General features: G+C 49.8%; 1 protein-coding gene across 2 annotated transcripts; it reads right to left on the bottom strand.

The window, feature by feature from the left end:
- Positions 1-7: 7 nt before the first annotated feature.
- myh11a (myosin, heavy chain 11a, smooth muscle) lies at positions 8-24,556 on the bottom strand. 2 transcript variants are annotated; one of them, XM_086142215.1, is made up of 42 exons: positions 24,454-24,556; positions 21,511-21,876; positions 21,063-21,219; positions 15,882-15,909; positions 14,103-14,202; positions 13,933-13,959; positions 11,974-12,066; positions 11,790-11,853; positions 11,578-11,676; positions 11,300-11,443; positions 11,064-11,159; positions 10,850-10,968; positions 10,617-10,769; positions 10,342-10,515; positions 10,089-10,262; positions 9,906-10,020; positions 9,635-9,828; positions 8,825-8,946; positions 8,640-8,709; positions 8,396-8,556; positions 7,494-7,602; positions 7,274-7,405; positions 6,954-7,160; positions 6,699-6,836; positions 6,490-6,613; positions 6,205-6,376; positions 5,781-5,993; positions 5,529-5,673; positions 5,226-5,432; positions 5,035-5,139; positions 4,197-4,349; positions 3,867-4,115; positions 3,552-3,764; positions 3,257-3,469; positions 2,993-3,154; positions 2,781-2,909; positions 2,611-2,699; positions 2,402-2,525; positions 2,127-2,335; positions 1,934-2,042; positions 1,640-1,812; positions 8-924 (listed from the first exon to the last, which is right to left on the bottom strand). In XM_086142215.1, the coding sequence occupies exons 2-42, from the start codon at positions 21,850-21,852 to the stop codon at positions 795-797; spliced, it is 5,937 nt and encodes a 1,978-aa protein (XP_085998341.1). In that variant the 5' UTR covers positions 21,853-21,876; positions 24,454-24,556; the 3' UTR covers positions 8-794. The 2 variants fall into 2 exon arrangements, with proteins under 2 accessions (XP_085998341.1, XP_085998342.1); XM_086142216.1 differs by lacking the exon at positions 13,933-13,959.
- Positions 24,557-25,011: the final 455 nt, after the last annotated feature.

Below are 25,011 nucleotides of genomic sequence, written 5' to 3'. Positions count from 1 at the left end.
CCTTCGCTTTTTTTTTTTTTTTTTAAAGATCTTTATTTCTTGTGCAGGTGGTTCAACAACGAATAGATACAGATGGTGTCATGTAAACAGCAGTTGGTTACATCTAACATGATCACATGAGAACGCGAAGGGTTGCGGGTGACGAAGGGGGGGGTTAGACATGTGCAGTAAATTTAGATAAGAAATGCACATGATGCTGGCTGAAAATCTACGTGGGTGCAAGAAATTCGCCAATAGTACAAAACAGTGAATCCGAAAACAAAAAAAACTTAAAAGCGGAATATTTTGGGTTCGAACGGCAACGCTGACTCGGAATCGAGAACTTCTATCCTGACGAAGCGCGTCAGTGCCGCTCGCTCTTCAAACAGCAGTCGCAGGCAACGGGTGACGGGAGTGGCCGGTAGCTGCAAGCCCTCCGCCACGTCTGAGGTCAAATCGACCGCAGATCGGAGGTTTCACGGAGGGACGCCGCGCACACGAAAACCTTGCATCGGGCAGTTACCGGCCGTTCAGTGCAGCACAGTGTAAATCAAAACGGCACATCACACGTCAGTAGAGCCACCGGAATCGCTCCCGCTGTTATTACTCAGTCCTTCTGATTGTTTTGTGTCGGTTGGGGGGGGGGAGGGAAGTTTCGGGGAGGTGCACTGAAACAAGAAGAGAGATGTACTGGGGGAAAATGGGAGAAAAATATATATGTTGACGTGACTGTGAAGGAGCTTAGATAGTAAGAACAGGTGTCTGAAAGTTTTTCTTTTTGCGATTGGCAGACCCATTCCGACTCCCGGGATCCCTCACTCCACCGACTTGGTCCCGTTGAAGTCGGCCTGGCTGTCGGCCTCCTCCTCGGAGGCATCCTCGACGACCCTCCGGCCTCCGCCCATGCGTCGAGGTGCGCCGCCGAAGGACGGCTCGTTTCCGCGCCTGGAGGGGGGAAAAAAAAAAAACAAAAACGGGCGGGCGCAAAATCTTAGTAAGAGAGGCGGTTCGCTTTAGAAAACCAGTCGGAGTTTCAAGGGGAATGGATGAGACGGGATGCGCAGGTTTCGGCTACAGTTAATGCACGCTGGTTATCTTTGTAACTCATTTGTCTCCCCGGCTTGGGGAAATGAGTTCCGTTTATGAGGATTAAACAAAGCACTGAGACAAATATGGCAGCAAGGCATGATGTTTTTTTTTTTTTTTTGTTTGTTTATCTTTTTTTTCAGCCCGGTTGAATCGCTACAAGGAGACGAGCCATATTTCTCTCGGTTCGGGCTCAATGAGGAAAGAATGAAGGGTGCACTGGGAATCAGCGGTAACGGTAGAGCTGATGAGAAATAGTGACGGTAGCTTTCCGGCGCGGAGGTACCTGCTGCGTTACTCCTTGGGTTCGGGGTTGCCTCTGGAATAGAGATGGACACCGTTGTTTTGCTTGTGCTCACAACTCGTTTTTTTAAGCGAGGTTCTCAATCCAGCTCCGCCACGAAACTCAAATGCGCTTCGTCTCTCTGCTATTTTCCCCCGCGGGTTCGACGGGTTTTTCGGTCACAACAGAAAGCCAAACCGGCTCCCGCTTGAGCGTTTTGTTTCTTCGAAATTAGCCTCTTCGGTGAGTGCGACCTGGGACGGATCGAGCGGCGGCCCCCCCCCCCCCTACCTGAGTTTGCTCTTCAGCGAGTTGACTTCACGGCTCATGGCTTCATTCGCCTCGGTGGCCTCGTCCAGCTCCCGTTGCAGCTTCCTGCGGGCGGCGGTGACCCGCTGAGACTCCTCCTCTGACTCCTCCAGCTGCCGCTTCAACTGCTTCATGCGGGTGCTGGCCTTGTCCGCCTGTTGCGCGGGGAACAATTAAAAGGGACGCTGGAGCTACTTGGACCGATCGTGACCGAACACGGCGCAGGCTACCGTTGCAGCTCCTCCCGGAAGACCTCCCGGTACTTGCGTGCCGTACCTGTTCTTTGTACTGCTCGGCCTGTTTCCTCTCATCCTCCACCTGGATCAGCAGGTCCTTGAGTTTCTTGTCCTTCTGACGGACGCTCTTGGCAGTCGCCTGCTTCTCCCTGAGAGAAGGCAGACACCTCGTGTTGACGGCGGAACCCAACACGACCGGTGCGTTATCCGTTTTTTTACCCCCCCGCCCTGACCTGCTCTCCTGGTCCAGCTGCTCCTCCAGCTGGGCCACTTTAGCCTCCAGGGCGGTGATGGAGGACTTGAACTTCGACTTGACCTGATTCTCCATCTCCTGCAGCTTGGCCTTCAGCTCCTTGTTCTGGCGCTCCATTTGCTGCCGGGCGCTCTCGTTCTTCTGGGAGGTGCTGCGCTCCGACTGCAGCTCGTTGGTCAGCTGATCCACCTGCGGACGGGACGGCGTGAGCGGCGGGATGGCTAGCCGGCGGGGAAGCGAGGCCGCGGGACTCACCTGCTGCGTGCTTTTCCTCAGCCTGTCGTTGACGATCTCAATGTTGCTCTGCTCCTCTTCCAGCTCCTCCTCCAGCTGGGAGATCTTCGCTTCCAGGCGGCGCTTCTCATCCGTCAAGGCCGATCTGTGCACAGGTGAAAGTAGCAGCGAGACGTTAGCGGCGATGAATCGTCAGTCAACCCGACAACCGGAGTCGAACCCACACCCACTTTCCGGAGGAGTTGCTTGCCAGCTCGTCGGAGAGCTCGTCCCTCTCGGCCTCCGCCTGCTTCCGCGCCCTCTCCGCCGAAGCCAGTTGCTGCAAACACGCAAAAAGGTGGATTTTGTTCACTTCATGCCGTTGCCGTCGAACGCATCGCCACGTTCCGGGAAAAGTCACCTCCTGCAGCTGCATGAGCTCCGCCTCCAGACTCTTGGCTTTCCTCTCGCTCTCCTTCGCTGTCGTCAGCACCTCCTCCCTGGCGACACGGGCGTCTTCCAGCTCCCTTTGGAAGTCCTTCATCTGGGCCTGGCGGCGACGGCGAGGTGAAAACGTTTCCGTCAGAGTCGCCGCTTTGGGATACCGGCGAAACGAAAGGCACTCGGTTCTACCTGGAGCTTGCGAAGCTGCTTGATGGCCTCATCCCGCCCCTTATTGGCGGTCTCGATCTGTCCCTCCAGATCCTTCATGTCCGTCTCCAGCTTCTTCTTGGCTGCCGCCGCCGTCGCCCTCTGCTTCCGCTCATCCTCCAGCTCGGTCTCCAGCTCGCGAACCTGCGGATGCGGTTAAGCTCTGGGGTTTGCGGTCGCGGCTGCGGCCGAGTCCCCTCTTTATTTCCCTTCGGCGGACGGACGGAGATTCTCCTTTCTCCTTACCTGCTTGACGAGCTGCCTCTTCTTCTCCTCTCCCATCTCGTCGCGTCCCTGGAGATCTCTCTCGAACTGGGCCTTCAAGGCCTGCATGTTCACCTCCAAGCGCAGCTTGGCGTCTTCAGCCGCCTGCAGCTCGTCCTCCAGCTCCTCCAGCTGGGTCTTCATCTCCTCCACCTGAGCCTCCAAGCCTCGCTTGGACTTCTCCAGCTCGTGAACCTGCCGTCAAATCCCGGCACAATTAGGGCTTTATTTTTTTTTCAACTTTATCGTTGCACGTTGGGTCATCTCTGGCGCGTACGTTTTTTCCCACGTCATCCTTGGAGCTGATCAGGTCCTCCATCTCTGTCTTCAGGGCCTTGTTGGCTCTCTCTAGCTCCTCTCTGGCATCCTGAGCCTCCTCCAGCGCCCTCGCCAAGGAAAGGGCCTTAGTCTCCTTCTCCCTGGCCTCAGCTTCGGCGCGGTCTCTCTCGTCTGCATATTTACTGGAGATGCTCTTCTCCTCAGCCAGCATCTGGAGGTAAAGCAAAGCGGCGACGTTCGGTAACGACGCCGGACTCTACGTGGACTTACGTGGACAGTGGACCTTCAGCTCGGATCAATTCCTTCAGCTGACCTGATCGAACTTCTTCTGCTTTTTCTCCAGGTTCGACACGTTCTGCCTCTGGTTGTCCAGATCCATCAGCGTGTCCTCCAGCTCCTGCTGTAGGCGGTTTTTGGTTTTCTCCAACTTGTCGTACGCCGCCGCCTTCTCCTCAAATTGGGTGTTGGCCGCTTCCAAGTCTCTCTGAAGGCGCTTCTTGCCTTCTTCCAGCAGCTCGACGTTTCCTGACATTTCATCCAGTTTCTTCTTTGCGTCTGACAGCTGTAGAAGCGACGGCGTCAGAGCGTTTAGCGTAAACGCGGCTCTTCAACCGGCTCGCTTTGAATCTCCCACGCGTCTGACCTGCATGTTGAGGGTGGACACTTGTCTCTCCACGTTCCTCTTGGCCTCCATCTCCTCGTCGAGCTGCTCCTGTAAACCGTTCTTGTCGTCCTCCGCTTGCCGGAGCTTTGTGGAGAACTGGAGCTTCTGACGCGTCTCCTCGGCTAGCAGTTCCTGCAGGGGCGCATTTGGGTGAATTGACCAAAAATTGGACACGCGATCAGACTAAACACCTTCTTCTTCTTCTTTCGGCTTTTCCCTTCAGGGGTCGCCACAGCGAGTCAACCTTCTCCATCTAACCCTATTCTCTGTATCCTCCTCTCTCACACCAACGACCTTCATGTCCTCTCTCACTACGTCCATAAATCTTCTCTTTGGTCTTCCTCGAGACCTCTTCCCTGGCAGCTCCAATTCCAGCATCCGCCTACCAATATATTCACTATCCCTTCTCTGTCCATGACCCAACCATCGCAGTCTGGCTTCTCTGACCTTCTCTCTAAAACATCCAACATGTGCTGTTCCTCTGATAGACTCATTCCTGATCCTCTCCATCCTGGTCACTCCCAAAGAGAACCTCAACATCTTCATCTCTGCAACCTCTAGTCCATACATCATCGCTGGTCTCACCACTGTCTTGTATACCTTTCCTTTTATTCTGGCTGAAAGTCTTCTATCACATAGTACCCCTGACACTTTTCTCAACCCATTCCAATCTGCTTGAACCCGTCTCTTCACCTCTTTTCCGCATTCTCCGTTGCTCTGGGCTCTTGACCCTAAGTACCTGAAATCCTCCAGCTTCTTGATCTTCTTGATCAGACTAAACACCGATTTCTCTAAAGTCTCCCAGATGCTCAGTCACCTGAGCGTCCTGTAGTTGTGAGCCAAGGGCGGACACGTCTTTGCTCAGCTTGATGTTCTTGCCCTCGGCCTCGTTCAGCAGGTTGGTCACGCTGTCGAGCTCCACCTGTGTGGAGACGAAGACGTTTGGACCAAAGTAGTTTTGAAACGACGTCGCTGCTGGATTCCGCACTGCTCGGGTATCTCCTTTACCGTGATCTTAGAGCAGCGTTCCGCCAGCTCGGCCTTTTGCTTCTCGCTGTCGGTGAAGCGCGACTGCAGATCGGTCACCTGACCTTCGAGCTTCTTCCTCTTGCTCTCTCCGTCTTGCTTGGCTTGAGAGAGCGAGCGCACCTCCATGGTTAACTCGGACGTCTCCTTCTCCAGCGCTTGTTTGGCCTTCTCCAGGTTCGTCTTCACCTGGCCGGAGGGAGGGACGGACGAGAGAGATCATCGACGGATCTTTTTCAGTCCTGTGAATTAAAACAGCGCTTTTGGGGAAAGGCGGTGGCCTACTCGCTTGGACTGCTCCAGCTGCTCTGCGAGCTCCTCCACGGCCTGGGTATGTTTCTGTCTCATCTCCTGAACCTGGGCCTCGTGGGTCCGGTTCTCATCATCGATGGCTCTCTTAAGCAGCGTCACCTCTTGCTCACGTTTGGCTCTGAGGAACGGACGACAGAATCGTCCGTAGTGGTAAATTTGGGGCAACGACTCCAGTGTGTCCTGCTGATGTGTCTTTACGGTATATTTGCGCGAGGAAGTGCAGACCTGAGTTCCTGCTGGGTGGCGGTGGTGTCAAGTGTGTCCTCAAGCTCAGACTTGAGGGCCTCCAGCTCCTCCCCGAGGTCCCGCTTGATCTTCTCCGCCTTGTTCCTGGCCGCCCTCTCGGAGTCGAGGTCCTCCTGCAGGTCTGAGATGTGTCCCTCCAACTCCCTGATTTTCTTCAGGGCGTTGTTCTTCTGAGCTGTTTCATCTTCTAGCCTGAAAGGAAGGAGCCACGGGTAAGTAGTTCTTAGCAAAACTGTACACTGGAGGTGATACATGTCTCAGATTCCCAAAGTTCCTTGGCCTTGTTGGGTGAGGACCAAAAGTAACATTATTAACATCCATAGATCACTTTCTACAAACGTATTAATGCCGTATAGATAATGTATTAGCCATTAGCCATTTTGTCAAACGGATTCCGTCCAACCTGGCCAGTGCATTCTGCAACTCCTCCTCCTTCTTGGCAAGCTGTGCTTTCAGGTCAGCGATCTGGGCCTGCAGGTCGGCGATCTGCTCCTGAAGGTCATTGGATTCCGCCTCCAGCTTGCGCTTCACCTTGTCCAGCTCCTGTCGACTCTTCTCTTCCTTCTTCAAGCGGACTGGAAAAATGGCAGACGGGACATTCTGAATGTTTCGGCCGGTCAGCATCGAGCCTCGCCTCGTGTATTTGGACGGGGAGGAATGGAAACGGTGCGGTCACGGTGCGGATTACCCTCCAGTTCAGAGATCATGGACTCGTGTTTATTTTTGAGCTTGGTGAGGTTCTTTGACTTCTCTTCTTCTTCTGCTAGGTTTGAGCTGAAATCTGCAACCCTCTCCTCCAATAGTTTCCTCTCCTGCGGGACAGTTGAAGTATGTCACCTTTTGGTCACCGTTTAGCCCTCCGTCATCCTTGCTGTTTTTTTTTTTTGCCTAAAGCACCTTCAGCAGCTTGTTGTTCTGGTCTTCCATCACCAGGATGTCATCCTCCAGCTTTTTGATCTTCCCCTCGCACGTGACTTTCTCGAGCTGCAGCTTCTGTCGGGCATCCTCTTCCTCCTCTAAATGCTCTTCCAACTCCTGCGTCAGAATAAAGTCGATGAGATACCGCGCGCCCGGATTCGACTATTTCCCGAATCGTCCGAGCATTTAGGGGTGCAGCGGCAAAACAAAAGTGACTGAGAAACCTTCACCGACCTGCATCTGCTGCTGCATTTTCTTCTTGTCCACCAGCAGTGTCTGAGAACGTTCCTCCTCTTCATCCAGCCTGGCCTCCATCTCATGGAGGATCTCTTCCAGCTCCTGCTTCTTGGCGGCCAGACGTACCCTCATCTCCTCAGCCTCGGCGTACAGCTCCGTCTCCGCTTGGAGCTGCTCCTGCAGGGCGTTCCTCTCCTCCAACATCTGAAGGAAACGAGATGAAGCCGAGTTGGATGGTCACCGCCGTGGACCCCCTTCGGACAACGCGGCAAACCGAAAGGGTTCGGAAGCGCCTCCTGCCCGGTGCCCTCCTTTACCGTTGTGTGCTTCAGGCTGATTTCTTTCAGCTCGATTTCAAACTTCACGGCGGCCTCTTTAGATTTCTGCAGCTCCTCTTCCTTCAGGCTCATCTCTTCTTCCTGACGGGTCACCTGCAGCAGAGGCTTGACCTGCGGTTCGGGAGAGGGGGCGGCAAAGTCAAATGCGGCATCTTTAAAAAGGGCGGCGGGTGAGAATTTTGATGATTTGCGGACCGACCTTCGTGAAGAGCCTCCACCACTGCCAGTTTCTAAGTTTGAGGTAGGCGGCGCAGTTCCGTTGTATGACTTTCATGGCCGTGAGTTGCTGTTGCCTCTTGGCAAAGGCCCTTTATGAAGGAAAACGATATTTGGCATCAGAAAAGATCTTGTCTACAGCGATAGCAGCAAAGGTAAAGAATATTTATGCAGTGACCCAAAAAAATTGAATGCAGGGGTCGGCAACCCGTAACTCCCAAAGAGCAATTTGGTCCGGGTTTCCTCGGAAAAGAAAACTCTGGGAGCCGCAATTATTTTTTGACATCTAAAATAAAGGTACCGCTGTATATATTGCTTTTTATTACCTTTACACTTTGTATAAACAAGTGTGTAGTGTGTCGGCCTCTGAAATTCACAAAGTATTACGGAGAAAATTAAATTTTATTTATGTAATGAACTCATTTTGAGCTTTGGGCTTTCAGAGCGTGTAGCGGAGCCTTGACATGGATTTTAAAAATAAATCGGGATAAAACCCACAGTGTCAGAAAACAATAAAAAATATTTGCAAAATATCTTCATAAATATTTATTATACCTAGTTTATGGGACTTCTGCTCCTGAACTTCTGCGCTCAGCATCTACAAATCGGGACTTTACCGGCTTCTGCGAGTGTGACGTTATTTTGTGTAATAATAATATTTAATATTTCAAGATCACAATTATCTTCCAACTTAGAAAAAGGAATTAACACAAATGATCTACACTTCAATTAAATATTCATAATTTATTTTCCCAAGCCACTCGGAGCAGCATTCGGTGCTGGAGCCGCGGGTTGCCAAACCCTGGTCTAGGATATTGTACAAGAGGAGGGTGGTTGTCCATATTGGGGAGAACAAATGTATGCTTGAGGTTGTGTGGTTCTTACTTTCTGGCCAGGAAGCCTCTGGCCTGCGCCTGGAAGGCGATGATGATGACCGTAATCTTCAGGTCTCGTTCCTCCTCAAGCTGCGCCAAAACTCCAGTGCGGAAGAAGATCTTGCTCTGCCCGATCCTGTACAGGTTCGGGTCCAAGTCCAGATGCTTGATCTGTCCAAACGGAGGATATCGGGCGTTAGCTTGTCGGGGCGGAAGACACTTATTGCCGTTTAACAGCTTGAAAACAAGACTACCATCAGGCAGCAGGCTTGTTTGCCGTCCATGAAGCCTTTGGGAATAGCGTTAGCAGCCAGGATCTCATAGCTGCGAGGAAACGGAGAGAACATGATGGAACAGGAGTCTCATGATCGCGATACATGCACGTACGCGGGACCGAACCGTTCAGGATCGGCGGCTCCGTCGGCTCCGTTCTACTCACCGCTGCCGGAACTCCTGGAAAACTATCCGGTTGGGGAATCCTTGCCGGCAGATTCGAATCCCCTCCAGCACACCGTTACACCTCAGCTGCTCCAGGACCAGGTGGGCGTCCAGCTTCCCTGCCTGGGAGGGGCAGGTTTCTGTTTAAGTGCTTCAAGTACCCAGAAATTGAATTTGGTTCCATATAAATGTACACGTATGTGCAAGGCGTCCCTCCAAAACGGGAGGCGGTTCGATTCCCGGCTTCCCCTGCCTGCAAGCAGGAGTGTCCTCGGGCAAGATCCGATGGCCCGGTTAGCGCGTTGCATGGCATGTCTGCTGCCATCGATGTGCTAGTTTGTGTGCGAATGGGCGATGCTATCTCGTGCTAAGCACATTGGACCAGCAAGGTTGAAAGTGCTATATAAGTTGAGACTTATCTTTACCGCCTTATTCTGCACTTTGGGGTCGCGTGGATGCCGGAGCCTATCCCAGCTGTCACTGAGCGAGAGGTGGGGTTCAATCTTTACGAGTCAATCGCAGGGCCACATAAAGAGACAAACAACCCTTCGCTTGCTCCTACACTCTGTGCGATTCGGGGTATCCAATGAACCTCCTGCATGTTTTTGGAAACTGCAGAACCGGAGGAAACCCACTCAGACCCTTAAAGAATGTGGGGACTCTGCATAGAACATCGGAATTGACCCTCTCGATGCGACGCTAACCACCTCACCATTGTGCCATCAAGCTGTTCTAGACTAAGTCATTGCGGAAAATGGCCTTATTCGAGGTCCGTGTTCCTCCCGGTCGGTCACATCGCACTCTTCCTCACCCTCTTCTCGTGGTTGGGGATGATGCATCTGACAAAGTTGGGCTGGGTGTTGTGCAGCGTGGTCATGAGTTTGCCGAGGGACTCCTTGTAGAGCTGCCCCACCGTCCGAAACATCCCCTTCTTGGTCTTCGAACCGCTCGGCATCGAGGTGTCCGACATCTTGGCTAGTGTGTCCAGTCCCACCACCCTGTCGGCTGAAGAGCACAACGCATCGTTGGACGGAGGGGGCAGAGGGTTTTTGTCATGAGGTCTGTAAAGCTGGAGATCTCACAGTCTTTCCAAAGATCTTGCACAAATTGACTGGAGGAGTTGCTGAGCAGGGACGTGACGTTGTCGTTCAGAGGGTCCATGTTCTTCGTCAGCCAGGCCGTGGCGTTGTAGTCTACCTGCAGGAGAAACGTCGATTTAAATCCCGTTCGCTCAAACCGCACTTCGTGCTCCTCCTCATCCTCACCTTTCCGGCATAGTGAAGGATTGAAAACTCCGTCTTGTCTTTGAGCTGCTTGGGTTTGGCGAATTTGACGTGGTTCCCTTGCGTGTTCATGAGTTTCTCCACAAAGGAGACGTCCGTGGCTTTTGGGAACCAGCATTCCTCGTCCAGCAGGGCCAGGATGCCCGGAGGGTTGTTCTGCGGAGAACGCAGGCCGGTTACGACACCGTACCACTCGAGCAAGCCGCGACTTTTAACATGCCTTAAGGGAACTCACCGGCCTCTCGATGAGCTCGATGCAAGGCTGCAGGTCCAGACCGAAGTCGATGAAATTCCACTCGATGCCCTCCCTCTGGTACTCCTCCTGCTCCAGGATGAACATGGTGTGGTTGAAGAGCTGCTGCAGCTTCTCGTTGGTGTAGTTGATGCACAGCTGCTCAAAGGAGTTATCCTGCCAGAGCCAGAGGGCGGACCTCGTCAGTCTTCACCTCGCGCTATCGGACATGATGTAAGAGGTTCGGGACCGCGCATGGGGGAACGACATATCCGTACTTCGAAGATCTCAAAGCCGGCGATGTCAAGGATTCCCAGGAAGGAGGCTCCCTGGCGTTTGGTTTTGTCCAGGGCTTTGTTGACGCGGGATAGGATCCAACGAAAGAGACGTTCAAATATGGCCTTTGCCAGGGCCTCGGTGGCAAAGTCGGCCTGCCGAGCAATAAAATGACGGGTCGGACACCTGGAAAAATCAATCGGCGACGACGCACGTTTACATCACGGGGTTTCACCTGCTCCTTGGTTTGAGCTTTCTGCACCACCTCTCTGCCCACTTTGATTCGAGGGGTGAGGATGGCGCGGGTGAAGTCCGTCACGTTGATGCCCTGCAGGTGACACACCTTCTGAGCCGCTACCGAGAAGAAAAAGAGAGTTGTACCAAATGCGGCCGCCTCAAGTTTCTCCAAACAACTACGCATCTTCACCACCGCATATGTGAAGTCTCACCCGTGTTGTCCGGCATCGTGGCCTGCTCTTGGTTCCTCTCCTTCTTGAACTCGATATTTCCCAGCTGCATGACTGTGGAGCACACCTTCATGATATCTGAAAGGACAGGCGTCACGTGAAATACACCCGTAAGCGCTTTAGCTTAGCCACATTAGCACAAGAAGGAAGTCGTCGCCGCGTGCTCGCTATCGCTTTTTTTTTTTTTCTACTTTCACAGGAACGGATACAAGCGATACCTATCCTCTCCTCGTCCGTGAAGCCCATGATGTTCATGGCCTCCATGGTCTCCTCGTACATCTCGTCGTCCTGCTGGCCGGGGAGCTGGACGTGGCCGGCGCTCAGGAAACGGTAATTACTGAACGACTCCAGGAGAAGCTCCTCTGAAAAACCGTAAAGCCACAAGAATTTTCCGGAAATTTTCCTAAAATGCAGTGACGAAACGCATCGCCGGATTCACGGCAATGGCTAAGAAAGGTCATTTAAAACATTTCAATGATCCCGATGACCATCTCACCGCGCAATTTGTCCTTGGCGCCGGCGATCATGTAGTAGAAGATGTGAAAGGCCCTTTCGGTTTTTGCTTGCCTGATGCAGCGGGACTTCTCCAGCAGGTCTGGCAGTTTGGCGATTAAAGAAAAAAAAAAATCAAGATATCGACTCGGCGGGGCCGTTCGGCATCTCCCTCCCTCGGAGGTTCAAAAAAAATCACGACGAAAATGAGGATACAGGTCTCAATGTTGGCTCCGACGATGTAACCGGTCACGTCGAAGTTGATGCGGATGAATTTACCCTAAAGGGGAAAGAAAAAAAACGACATTGGGGTGACGACGGCCCGGATCGAGGGGAGATTTCGGTCGACTGTTTTTTTGAATCCGCAAGGAAAACCCACAGGCTTCTACGAACCACTCACAAATCGAGAGGAGTTGTCGTTTTTGATGGTCTTGGCGTTTCCGAAGGCCTCCAGGATGGGATTGGCCTGCAGGAGCTGCTTCTCCAGCTCCCCCTAGTGGCGACAACACAAACACGGACGTTAAGGTCGCCGGGTCGGAGACGAGGGTGAGGGTGATTTGTGGTAATGAGGAAGGCTAGAGTTGTCCAGAATGTGATGGACGTGAGAAAAGAGCAAAAATAATACAAGGGCAAAGGCGAATGATTAATTCTTATCTGTAATCTTATCAAGTCCCGGCAAAGTAAAGTCTTCTCCTCGGCTTCGGTAATCTCCTTCGGATTTCAGTTTGTTATATAAACCCCGCACCCGGATTACGGGCCTTAGGCATCGGCGTCGAGACGATCAGGGGGCAAATTATAAAAATTAGGAGAGGCCGACAGGGGGAGACGGAGGAGGAGACGGAAGGTCGCCGAAGATCGGAAGGTTCGAAAATAGCCGCCGGCTACGAAAACAAAACCTCGCAGGAATCCGCCACGTCATTGCATCTGGATGAAAGTTGTGGAGGAAATTCGCTTCGGCGTGACTGCGGATACCGTGGGCCCGCGGGTGTGTGTGGCGGGCGGGCGGGCGGCGGGTAAACGAGGCGGACACCCCGTCCGTCCACATCGCGCTAATCCACCTGATCAAAGGGGTGTGTGTCGGCCGGGCAGCGAGGTCAGGCGCCGCCGACCCGCACCTGCGATGCTCGGCTGCTTAAAAACACCGCCCTCGGCCGCCTTGTAAACGAGCTAAAGCTACAAAAAGGGGGGCATACGGTGAAATGCATTTTCACAAAGACCTGGATATCCTTTCGCCAAAAAAATTTAGAGCAAACAGGAAGTTATCGTCATTCATGATCTAGGGAGGAAAAAAAAAAACAAGTAAGATACAGACCAGCTGCTGCAGGGCAGATCAGAGTTGGCAAAGCAGAAGGAGGGTCCGGATTGCTGGGAGGAGGGGAGGGGGGTCAGGAGGGAGAAGAGAAGGGGAGAAATAGAGTGCAAAATGGCAAGGAAGCAACAGAGGACAGAATATTGGAAGGATTTCTTTTAGTTGGAGGGAAATCTGAAAGCGGTCCGACGTGACACCGGCGGAGAAATCACTTTTTTTTTTTTTTTTTAAATGGTAAACGCTCCTTTAATTAAAGAAAAACAAGTCTGTCATCTGTTTTTTTTTTTTTTTTTTGGCACATCTCAGGCAAAGACGGTTTATTTTGAATTTTTTTTTTTTTTTTTTTTTTTTTTTTTTAAACCCCGGATGAATTTCGGGTACGCGTGAAGATGCGGAGGAGGGTGGATCTCCAAAGGAAAGAGACCAGAGGACGGTTTCACACACAATCTACTCCCGCCGGGTTCAGCGCTAAAGCCAGACAGGCACTTCGGACCGTTTTTGTAAAATATTCTGAATCGCTCCTCGAATTTTTTCCCCCCCTTTGTTTTTTTTAAAAAAAATCAGGGCTCGGAAGTGCCTGAGCTGGTTTTAGTCCGGTCGGGTCGTCGACACGGTCACGTCACCGCACACTGCAAACCACAAGGCTGGCTAAAAAAAAAAACGCTACACGGAGAAAACGATCCCGCCGGAAGGATGGCGAGGAGGGCCGGGAGGAAGGGAGGGAGAGGTCGGTGTTGGAGACGGGGAACGATGGGAGGACGGCTGGCATGCTCACACTGTGCTCACTAAAAACGTGAGGGGGGCCTTTCGCTGCCGGGGGAAGGCGTAAACCTCGGCCTTCGCCGGCGGCGAGGAGGCGGATCCACCGCAGATGGACTCACGGGAAAAAAAATACGCTCTCGCTCCGGAACAAGATTTCGCATTTTTGAACCCCTTGGTGTCAATCAAAAGTACAAACACTACCTTCATGCACTTTGTAACCTAAGGAGGAAACACCACACGCACACACGCACACACAGAAACGAATGCCAGGCATTCCCCTTTACTCACGTAGGCAAACTGCGATCCCGACTGTTGCTATTTTGGAGGGAAATGGCGATATATAAGGTTAAACTGGGAAGCATGTCCGCAATGTGTTGAAGAGTGAGGGAACCACGCTTTTGATTTTAAAAAAAGACGAATAATGATTTTTTTTTTTTTTTTTTAACGGAAATACTTACAGCGCTGCTGTCCTTCTTGCCTTTGTGTGAGGAGGCCACAACAGCCAGGTACTGAATGACCTTCTTGGTGTTTTCTGTCTTGCCAGCGCCGGACTCCCCACTGGAGAGGAAATAACAACGATAAGAAGAAAGTGGACGGAGAATTTGAGGACGCCGGGGGGTGAAATCGACCGATTCCCGGCGACTTTATCTCAAAGGTCAGGCCAAGAGTCCTGCTATACATTTATAAATCGGGTTTTCCGCAGGCGGAAGCCAGAAGTCGTCGTTCCTTCGGAAAAACCGCGGCAAAGTCGAAGGATCCCGAAGCCGCGAACCAGTCGAGATACGACCCGGCCCGGCTCCTTAAAAGGCATGAGGAGCTCGGCGCCGGGCCTCGGCAGCCCGGCCAGGAATCCAAATTACGCTCCGTTCTGACGGGGACACGGGGACATCCAGGCTGCCAGTTTTAACCGCCAGATATCTGTCAAGCCGTCCCACGCGACCTGCTCGCCGTCAGCCGGGTCACGTCTCCTCGCCAGAACAAGAGCCCTCTTGCACCGAACACCCGGCATAAATTTGCGAATGATTCAAACATCAAATCAATTTTAACACCGTCGTTCGCATTGAGGCGATTACCCTAATTTGACGGATCTTTCGGAACTTACGGGCACGTCGGAAAAGTTGCGCAAATTTGAAATATCTGCTAATTTTACAAAATACGTCCTTGATTTCTGCATGATTTTTTGCAGAATTTAAACATATCGTCCTCCAAACTCAGTTGTAAACGATTATCCCGCAATTGGCAAAGACTAAAACATGAAATGTAAATGCACACACACACACACGGGATGTCATACATGACATTCCACATATGGCACCAGAAACATTTCTCCCATATATGGCTCCCCCGCAGACCGATCTGTTGTCTGAGCCTCCCGACATGACGGCCGAGTGTTTGCGCGTCGTCACCTAAGCGTTGCGCTTTTCTCAGGTTTTCTCACATCGGCGTGCAACGTTCGGTCATCGGTGAAGAAACTGCGGCTCTTTGTCGGACCGGCTCTCCCAGTTGGGGGGAAAAACAAGTGCGATAGTTGAGGAAATGGACTGATGTGATCAAATAAATCACCGCATCCGGCCGTCGCCGCTGTAATTTTAAGGAGGGGGCGGGGCGTCCAGGGCGTCGCTGTATGGCCTCCTAGTTCGCTTCAAGGACCGGTTATGAAATAGATCATATTTGTGCAGGGTCGCTACTTGGGACACTTCAGGGAAAAGTCAATCAAAAAGACAACCGGGCAAGTTTTCACACGAATTAAAAGCCCCGAACCGCCGGCGGGTCGGGCGATTAACGGAAGAAACGTGTGTCCTTTGATGGCCGGGCCGTCGAACGAACTGCTTGGCAATTAGCCTGAAATGAATAAACAAACAAAATGAAGTCAAAACATTTGGAGAGCTAATCTGCTTCTCCCATCAGGATGCGGGCCGCACTTCCTGGCCCGAGTCTGAGAGCAGGGCCGGGGCTCCGGGCCTCGGGGCCTCGGGGCCTCGGGGCCCGGGGACGCGGCCCTCTGGGAGCGCTGGGGGGTCGCTTCAAGGCGGGGGCGGTTTGGGAGAATTAAGAAACCTCAGATGACCAAGCTAAAGGAGTGTTTGCGCGCACCTCAGGATGCTATAAGGGATTTATTTTCCTTGCACTGGAAGTGAAGACAAACTTTTGGTTCTCACACACACACACACACACACACACAAACTCACACACACATATAAACCGGGGAATTTGGCAAGAGTCAGATTATCACTTACGTGCAGAGAATGGATTGATCCTCGCGATCTGTGGAGAGAAAAGAGTGTTGACTTGAGTGACGTTTGCAACATGTGATCACCAAGCACCTGAGGAATCCCTAAGGTTTATATTAAGGTGCTTCTCTTCTGCGGCGCCTCGACTCAGTGCATCTCAGCGCTGTTTGTTTAGTAACCAGCTCAGTCACTGTGTTTTCTGCAGGAGCTGCTCTCCCGGTCTTCCCTCAACATGAGGCGGAAACGGTGCTGGTTCATGTTTATCTACAAAGCAAATGACCCTCGTATCTTTGTGATTTTCCATCCCCCCAAAAATATCTGTAAACTTGCATTCCTCTTAAGCCCTGCTCAACAGGATAGTAGAGTAGAGTAGCGCATAGTATAGTATAGTATAGTATAGTATAGTATAGTATAGTAAAGCTGGGCAGAGTCAAGTATAAAGTATGGTATAGTATGGTAGAATAGGGTATAGAATAGTGTAGTATAATATAGAACTATATAAGATGGTGTAGTATTGTATGTTACAGTACAGTATTGTAGTGTATGGTACAGTGGACTCGAGTACGGTATAGTATTGTAGAATAGAGTAGGCTAGAGCAGGGTATGCTGGAGTATTGTCAAGTACAATAGAGCAGAAGTTGCGAGAGTAGAGTAGTGTATGGCTGAGTAGTGTATTGTAGAGTACAGTATAGCACAGTAAAGTAGACTAGAGTATGGTAGAGTAGGGCAGAGTATTGTAGAGTATGGTACAGTAGACTAGAGTATGGCAGAGTATTGTAGAATAGAGCAGAGTATGGTAGAGTATTGTCACGTACAATAGAGCAGAGTATGCGAGAGTAGAGTGGTGTCTTGTAGAGTACAGTATGGCACAGTAAGGTAGACCAGAGTATGGTAGAGTAGGGCAGAGTATTGTAGAGTATTGTACAGTAGACTAGAGTATGGTAGAATATGTCAGAGTAGACTTGAGTATGGCAAAGTATTGTAGAGTATGGTAGAATATGGTAGAATATGGTAGAGTAGACTCAAGTATGGTATAGTATTGTAGAGTATGGTAGCAGCGTAGCCTAGTGTATGACTAGAGTATGAGAGAGTATAGTAGATTGTGCTGTGAACCTGTCAAAACTTTGTGTTCTTATTCTGCTCCCTGGTCCTGGAACCATCGTAAGGAAGCTCTGCAACGGCTGCAGCTGTTTGAAGTGGGCAAAATGTGACCCTGATAAGGATCCTCTTTCTGCAGAGGAGACGACTGTTTGCCTCAGATGAGTGGACTTTAGCTGTCCTGCTATCTTGCTTAATGGTTAATGGGGCAGCTGTGGCTCAGGTGGTAGAGTGGTTGCTACCAAACCAAATGTTTTGACTTCATCTAAATATATATATGTAGATGTATATATCATATGTCTATGTTTTGACTTCATATATATATGCTGCTCAAAAAAATAAAGGGAACACTTAAACAATATAATGTAACTCCAAGTCAATCACACTTGTGTGAAATCAAACTGTTTCATTTGGACTTGTTTTAAGGACATTACATCAACGTTGGATCGGCCTGTTGTGTTTTTCCATTTTCATTTGAGTGTGACTCCAAATCCAGACCTCCATGGGTTCATACATTTGATTTCCATTGGTCATTTTTGTGTGATTTTGTCGTTAGCAGATTCAACCATGTAAAGAGCAAAGTATTTCATATGAGTATTTCATTCATTTAGATCTAGGATGTGTTATTTTAGTGTTCCCTTTATTTTTTTGAGCAATGTATATATGAAGTCAAAACATATGGTTCCCTGTATATACACAATATAAGTATATATGTAAGTTGAGACCAATGTACTGCTGTGCTGAAGAGATGGCAATCTCAAGGGACTTCCTGGTGAAATAAAAGTAAAATAAAACGCAGCGGTTTGTGCTAACCTTGACCATAGGATAAGCGGTATAGAAAACAAATGTCTAAATGAATAAAAAGATAAATATAATCCCCCTTTAAGACAGTACCTGGGAGCCATTTCAAGCATGTTTAGTAAATTAGCCCCAGAGAATATGAAACTCCCATAAAAAAAATGCAATTTTTTTTTTTTCCCTGACTAATGGGTGAGAATACATCCAGGAGAGTAGTAGAATAAGTCCATGTGAGGACATTTTGTAATTCTATCCCGAAGGTCAAAACCTCCACTGGCAGAATATGAGTCAGGTTGTTATAGGAAAGAGACTTTTATGAGGTTTTTGGGGTTAAAACATTAATGATGAAGTAAATGACAATGAGATGATGTAATGCTGTAACTAACCCCGTTGAACCAGGGTGAGGGGAAAGAGACACCGCAGAAAGAAATGCGTGTGTGTGTGTGTGTGTGTGTGTGTGAGGGGGGTTTGTTGTATGAAATCCAGCCACATCATGTGTTCAAGCACCTGAACACTCCCTGCAATGATTTCACATTTTTATCTTATGAGCATCAAAAGCAGCTGTGGTATTTTCATGGAAAGGGAGGGAGGGAGGGAGCGTCTGCGCCAAGATGGCGGGGCTGACGGTTCAAATCCTCTCCCTTAAACTCTCGGAGAGCGGGAGGTCGCTGGGAAATCTCATTGGCACGTCGACACCAGCCCGTTAGCTGGCTTACCGATCAATAACGTCACCGATTGAGCCTCTTCCGCCGAAACCGGGAGCCTTTAACTTGATCCACAAAAAACTACGACAACATCGCCGAGGAATTTCTGACGGCTAAATCCCAGCTATATTTTCACGTTGTCAGTTTTAAAGGTCGGATCCCAAAGTGCTGATTTTTCATGCCGACACCTGCTGGCCTGCAGGTGGGGGTTGAATTTGAATCTGAACGTACAGCTGACATTTAATCTGAATCGTGGCTTTTTTGTTCTTTTATGTTCATACTGAGCGTTAAAAAAGATAGTAAAGTGGAGCATGGCATAGCATAGCATAGCATAACGTAGCATAGCATAGCATAGTATAGTATAGTATAGTATAGTATAGTATAGTTTAGTATAGCATAGCATAGTGCAGCACAGTACGGTTTGTATAGGATAGTACAGTTGAGCAGAGTAAAGTATAATATAGTATGGTATAGTAGGGTAGATTGAAGTATAGTATAGTATAGTATAGTATAGTATAGTATAGCATTGCATAATAAAGTACAGTATTATATAGTATGGCACAGCATAGTAAGGTATGGTGCAGTACAGTAGAGTATGGTAGAGTATTGTAGAGTACAATAGAGTATACTAGAGTAGATTAGTGTATGGTTGAGTACGATCGTAGAGTACAGCAGAGTACAGTGTGCTAGAGAAGAGTACAGTGTGGTGGAGTAAAGTAGACTAAAGTATGGTAGGATATTGTAGAGTATAGTAGAGTATGATAGAGTAGACTAGAGCATGGTAGAGTATGATAGAGTATAGTAGGTTGTGCTGTGAACCTGTCAAAACTTTGCGTTCTCATTCTGCTCCCTGGTCCTGGAACCATCAGTTCATTCTGAGCGTTAACCCCCCCCCAAAAAAAAAAAACACAAAACAAACGTACTTTCAGCGTTTTCCTGTTTACCTAAGACACGGTGTGTTTACATGCATAAAGAAAACAACTCCCAGCCTTAATCCTCTCAGTTATATTTGCATCGCTCTCTTGAACGTACCCGCGGATAGGAGAATATATATGATTCATTCTCGTCTGGATTCACCCTTGCAGAATTTGTTTCCCGATTTGTTTGTTTGGTCACCCAGACATAGCATGTGTGTATGTGTGTGTGTGTGTGTGTGTGTGTGTGTGTGTGTGTGTGTGTGTGTGTGTGTGTGACCGATGGCCGCTCCGAAGGTAAACACACATGTTGCATTGAAGGGACCACCGGCTGGGAATAGTTTGACAGTAGTAACGTACGCAACAGGAAATGACAACGTTCATTAATTTTTTAGGGTCATTTATTATGAATTGATATTAAAATATGAATGACTGCCAATCCACCTTTGGTATTTTCCCAGAATTCTGCAAACAGCGTTAATTTTTCTAAGCCAGATGATCTAACTCGTTTACGAAGACCTACGTCAGGGAGCTCACCCTTTTGATAAACCTTATCATTCACAGTGAGCGTCCCGTTTCTTTTTTGGCTAAATAGAATCAAACGAAAACAAGACCGGCCAGGCCAGGAATCTACGGCAACGGTCAATCTACGGTCGAGCTGGCATGATCGATAATACGCAAAGGCGTCCTTTTGTCCGCCGACTCTGCTTTCTACAAGGAGAATGTTCTGCAAGTCAGAAGTTACAATGTCCTTATCTTCCGTGCAAATATTTCCCTTTGAATAGAGGGATAATACATCAGATCCTGTCTGTCTTATGAAACGGACGGCCGCTCTGTTTGGAGTCTGAAGGACAGCGAGGTCGGGAGGAGCGGCTAATCGCACCTCGCTCTAAGCTCTCAAAACAGTCTGTTCCTAACACCGCCGTGGAGCCTGTCAAAACATCCTGATTTCCTGGAAGCGTTTTAAGCTAAAAAAAAAAAAAAAAAGGACGATCCGAAACCCTTTAAAAACCCTCCTTGCCAGTGGGCAAGGAGGTTTTCTCCTAATTACACAACACTGGAGATTTTAAATGGGAGAGGTGGCTAGGGAGCCAGGAAATATTTTAAAGGCCTCCACCCATCTCTCCGGCCAGATGTCAACTCCTCTGAAAGAGATCATCCTTGCATCTGCGTGAAATCCGGTGAGCGTGACCCCCCCCCCCCCTCCGTGACTCCCCTTGCCATCACTGGAAAACCCGGTTCTGTGGGAACAAAAAGAATTCCTCCATGGCGGGGTGAGCCAGGATGCGTTTACTGTAAACATGGCTGTTGTCGCCTCCACAAGCCACCGGCTCCCGGCGAGGCCGTCCCATTTTTTTTTTGTTTAAAATTTTACCGAAACCACTTTTGGATCGCGTTTACAAAAAACTACCGCCAGAAAGTTTGCGGTTTTCAATTGACCGTCCCCATGCCATAAGAGAGCAGGACTTGTATGTCCTCATGCAAGTGTTCGCCCACAGCGAGTGCTGAGGCCTTTGGCCGTGCCCAGTTTGGTAAAACTTCAATTTCATTGAATAATTTTGACTCACTGGAGGCTGGGAACTTTCCCCAAGGGCCTCTAAGAGCTGCACAGTCAGCCACTTCAGCTAATCAACAGTGAAAGTGGGGAATGCGGGGAGGTGTAAAGATCATACCTTGCATCATGTTCCTGTAGGCGTTATCAGTGATGGAGTAGATGTGAGGGGGCACCTCGTGTCGCTTCTTCCCTTTGTACATGTCGATGATCTTCTCTGAGTAGATGGGCAGCATCTTGTAGGGGTTCACCACCACGCAGAAGAGGCCCGAGTACGTCTGAGGACGGGAGAGCCGCGGTAAATAACGGTGTTTTTCGTGCAACTGCACAAGTGAAACCCTTCATTTTCATTTGGGGTCTTAAAACAAGGAGTTTCAACCCAGACTTGGAGAGTCCACGATTACACAAATTGCATGAAAGATAAATTAGGATTTGATTACAATCTTAACCCTGATGGTTCAAACTAGGGTCAACAGGGTTGAGCAAAGTCCCTTTAAAAGGCTTCATCTTCTAGGTTTGTGTTTGTTGGAGGGGAGGGGAAGGTTGAACGACGCCTGCGACACACTTACATAAATAAGTCCGGAGAAGTACCTCTCCCGGAGGTTGTGCAACACGGAGGCCTCATTCAGGCAGGTGAGCTCAGCCATGTCCTCCACCTTGCTGAACTTGGGCGGGTTCATCTTCTGGATGTCGTCCTTGTTGACCGTCACCTTCTTGGCGTTGTCGGCCAGCTCCACCAGCACCTCGTCGCCGCGCTCCTCCTTGATGCTGGCCGCCTCGAAGCCGTGCTTCTCCGACGGGACCCACACCAGCTTCTTGGAGGACCACTCGGCCTGAGCCATGGGGCTGTTCATGATGTCTTTGTCCACGTAGAGGAACTTCTCGTCCTCGCTCTGGGCCTTCTTGGACATCTTTAGTTCGGGTGAAAGGGCCAACTGTTGGAACAAATAGGGCGACTAATGAGAAGGAGGTGAAGGTGGAACGGGAAACAGGGAGGCAAAAGCACAGTTGAGAGGGATGAGAAGGCCGGCAAATGGGTGTCAACACCGTCTTCATCTCCGAAGAGACTGTAAAATCCACAAATTAACGCCAAGGACCAATACACCGAAGTCCGCAACTCACAGGAGCTGCCGTTGGTGTCCATGCGTGGGAGTCGTCCTCCTACATTTTCCAGCCTGCTTTTCGCGGAGTTAACATGTCCTTCCATTGGGACTTGCAAAGTTCTCACAGGCCCCCGCTGCCTTCTCCAATCCTACATTTTCACACGAACGCTCCAAAGGGCTGTCACGCCAAGAATCCCCCTTCCCTAAATTAAGAAAACAACCAAGCCTGCAGGGATACTACTAATAACAAGAATAATAATGTTTGCTGAATGGGTACACTAATGAGTCAGCGGTGGCATTTCCTCACACCCCCATCCTGAATCATTGTTTCATTGACAAGATGCTTTTTTTTTTTTTTTTTTTTTTTTTTTTTTGCAAACCACGTCCCCCCACCAACCCCACCCACCCTTCCATCTCCCACTCCGTGTGTCTGTCTGCGAGGAGCCTTCAGTCTCGTGTTGTGATGACCATATATGGGCTGCTTCTCTGGAGCAGGACTCTTTTCTGCGGACCTAAACAGCAAGGCAAGTGAACTCCCAAACAAAGCCCATATAGGGAATAGTATGTCTCTAGCTGCCCCTGGTCGTTTACTCCAAAATGATAACAGCGAGGCAGGGAGCCCGGGGGGGGGGGGCTGGGCTTTAACAATCATGTCTCATATGGGTCCCCAGTGGTATGCAAACGTCAGTGGGGAAATTATGAAGGACATGCAACACTGGGAGCCGGAACCTGCAGCGGGTGCCGCCGCCAACGCCGCTCACGATATGTAGCAAATACAGCTTGATGGGAAATACTGTAAAAACATCCCCCGTACTGTTCTCATATCCGCGCCGGGATTGGCCCGGCGCGAGTCACACGGCGCCCGAACTTATAACGATGATAGCGATGTGTCAGACAGGGGGTCGGCCTCTAAATTCTCCAGTTTGACCGCTCGGCGGTTCTTGGATTGCCTACAAAGAGTCACTTCTGTCGGCGGGATGTTCCCTCGTTCTCGCACATTAACCGAGTGGGAACTTTACAGAAAAAAAAAAGAAAAATAGAAGTGGACTCCAGGGAGCTGCCAAAACAGACCAGTCCAAAAAAAAAACTACTGAGAGATATTGTGTAAATATCAAGCGCAGGCACTTCCTATTTGTCAAAGGACAGCGAAGAACTTTCTACATCCTCTTTTGGGGGAAACAATGACAGCACCAGCTGACGATCAGCCGCTCCTGCAGGTAAAACCAAACAAGACTTTTCCCGACCCTTCCGTCATCCCACTTACACTCCGTTCTCCCCTTTAAAACTCTCCTCACCCCCTCAAAGCTCGCCTCCATCTTAACCCTCTCGTGTTGTGTCAACACGGCCCCGCGTTGCACCGCTGACGAGGAGTTGACGTGCCGGTTTGTTCGCCGGCGACCGACCGAAAGGAGACAAGGAGGGTGAGGAGGCGGTGGAGGGTCGGCGGCTCGTCTATCGCTCGGCTCTCCTGGCAGGGCAGCGGATTCGTCCCCCCCGTGACTCGGCGGAGACGCCGATCCGCTCGTATCGCTTAAAGCCGCGTCACGATCCGACCAAGAAGGACGATCGTATGGACGGCGTGCGGATGGGATTTGAAAAAAAAAAGAACCTCCTCCTCCGCCGCCGCCGCCGCCGCCTGACAATTTGCAGTGTTTTCGCCCCTCGATCAAAAATAACAAACAAGCGGAGGCATCACCCAGGGGAAACTGTGACCTTTCTTTCTGTGGGTAATCGGAGGGCCTGTGAAGGATTTTACTCATTTCCTCTCTTGGCTGTTTCACAAACATTCACATTAGGCCCTTTTTTTTTTTTTTTTTTTTTTTTTTTTTTGTGATTCCATTGTTTACAGGATGATGGACAGCAATGTGAAAACAATCAGAATAAAAAGAATAAAGCGGGGAACGGAAAAAGTAAAGAAAACGGGATCTATATTTTACTGTGTTTGGTGTTAAACTGAAGCAGCGAGGGGAAGTGGAAACAAGGTGGGGAAAATAAAATAAATACATGTATTTAAAGAAAATATTAATGTGCTGAATCATGGTGAGGAAACCGGTAGAACAAAATGTCAAATGAAACGCCCGTCGACGTGCCTGCTGCTATGGAAGTAACAGGAAGTAACACTTTACTGAGATATTCAGTAAATATTTAGACTTCTTCTTAATGCAGCAGAAGTCCCTGAACGCAGTGCTGTATAATATAGAAAATATGAGGTTTTCAAGAAAAAAAAAAATATTAGTAGTAGTAGTACGAGTAATAGAAGTATTATTATTAAAGTTGCTGTTAAAATGTTAGCAAAAATAGAAGTGTATTCCCCCCCCCATCCTCAGTTAAACTAATTCCTGCAGAGAGAGGCGGCTGGACAAGTGCACCGGAAGCACCGCAAGAAGCGTCCCGCAAGGAGGAACTCACGTCGGGAGAAGAGCCGGGTGTTGCGGGAAGCTCTGGCTGCGGGACGTGGAGGTCTGGAGCGTCTGGCGCCGACGAGGTACTCCAAACACGCACAGTCCGGAAGACCCCCGTCCCATTTCGGGTCGTAGCATTTAAACCGCGCACTGGGCGGAGTTGCGCGTCCTCCACCTCCTCCGTTCGAGCATCCGCAGGGAGGCAGCGGCCAGGAGCTCTGCACAGGAAGGGGGTGCTGAATGGAGGAGAGAGAATGGAGCTACTTCAACTGTGTGGATTTGGTACTCTCAATGAACATTTTGTATTTTCATTACATGGAATGTGTACTTTCACTGCAAATATGTGGTACTTCCAGTAGATAAACTCACTTCCCTCGCTGTATCAACCTGGTAGTCTCACTGCGCATAGTGGCTTTCACTGCATTAACTTGGTACTTTCACTGCATGAACTTGGTCCTTTCACCGCAAACACTTGCTTTGATACTTTCATTGCATAGACCTACTTCCACTGCATTGACTTGGTATTTTCACTGCATGGATTCTGTACTTTCACTGCACTGACTTA

This window comes from Fistularia commersonii, chromosome 35 (assembly GCF_037954325.1).
Source record: "Fistularia commersonii isolate RoL2024-O1a breed Wild chromosome 35, RoL_Fcom_v1.0, whole genome shotgun sequence".
In the NCBI taxonomy this organism is placed as follows: domain Eukaryota; kingdom Metazoa; phylum Chordata; class Actinopteri; order Syngnathiformes; family Fistulariidae; genus Fistularia; species Fistularia commersonii.
The sequence above is the reverse complement of the archived record's forward strand: the minus strand, read 5'-3'. Positions and strand labels throughout refer to the sequence as shown.

Excerpts from the sequence above, each read along its gene's own strand:
- myh11a (XM_086142215.1), bottom strand. The coding sequence starts at position 21,852 with ATGTCCAAGAAGGCCCAGAGCGAGGACGAGAAGTTCCTCTACGTGGAC. Across the intron at positions 10,263-10,341 it reads TCGAGCTCATCGAGAGGCCG|AACAACCCTCCGGGCATCCT; the intron begins GTGAGTTCCCTT and ends CGTTCTCCGCAG. Across the intron at positions 6,614-6,698 it reads AGAACAACAAGCTGCTGAAG|GAGAGGAAACTATTGGAGGA; the intron begins GTGCTTTAGGCA and ends ACTGTCCCGCAG.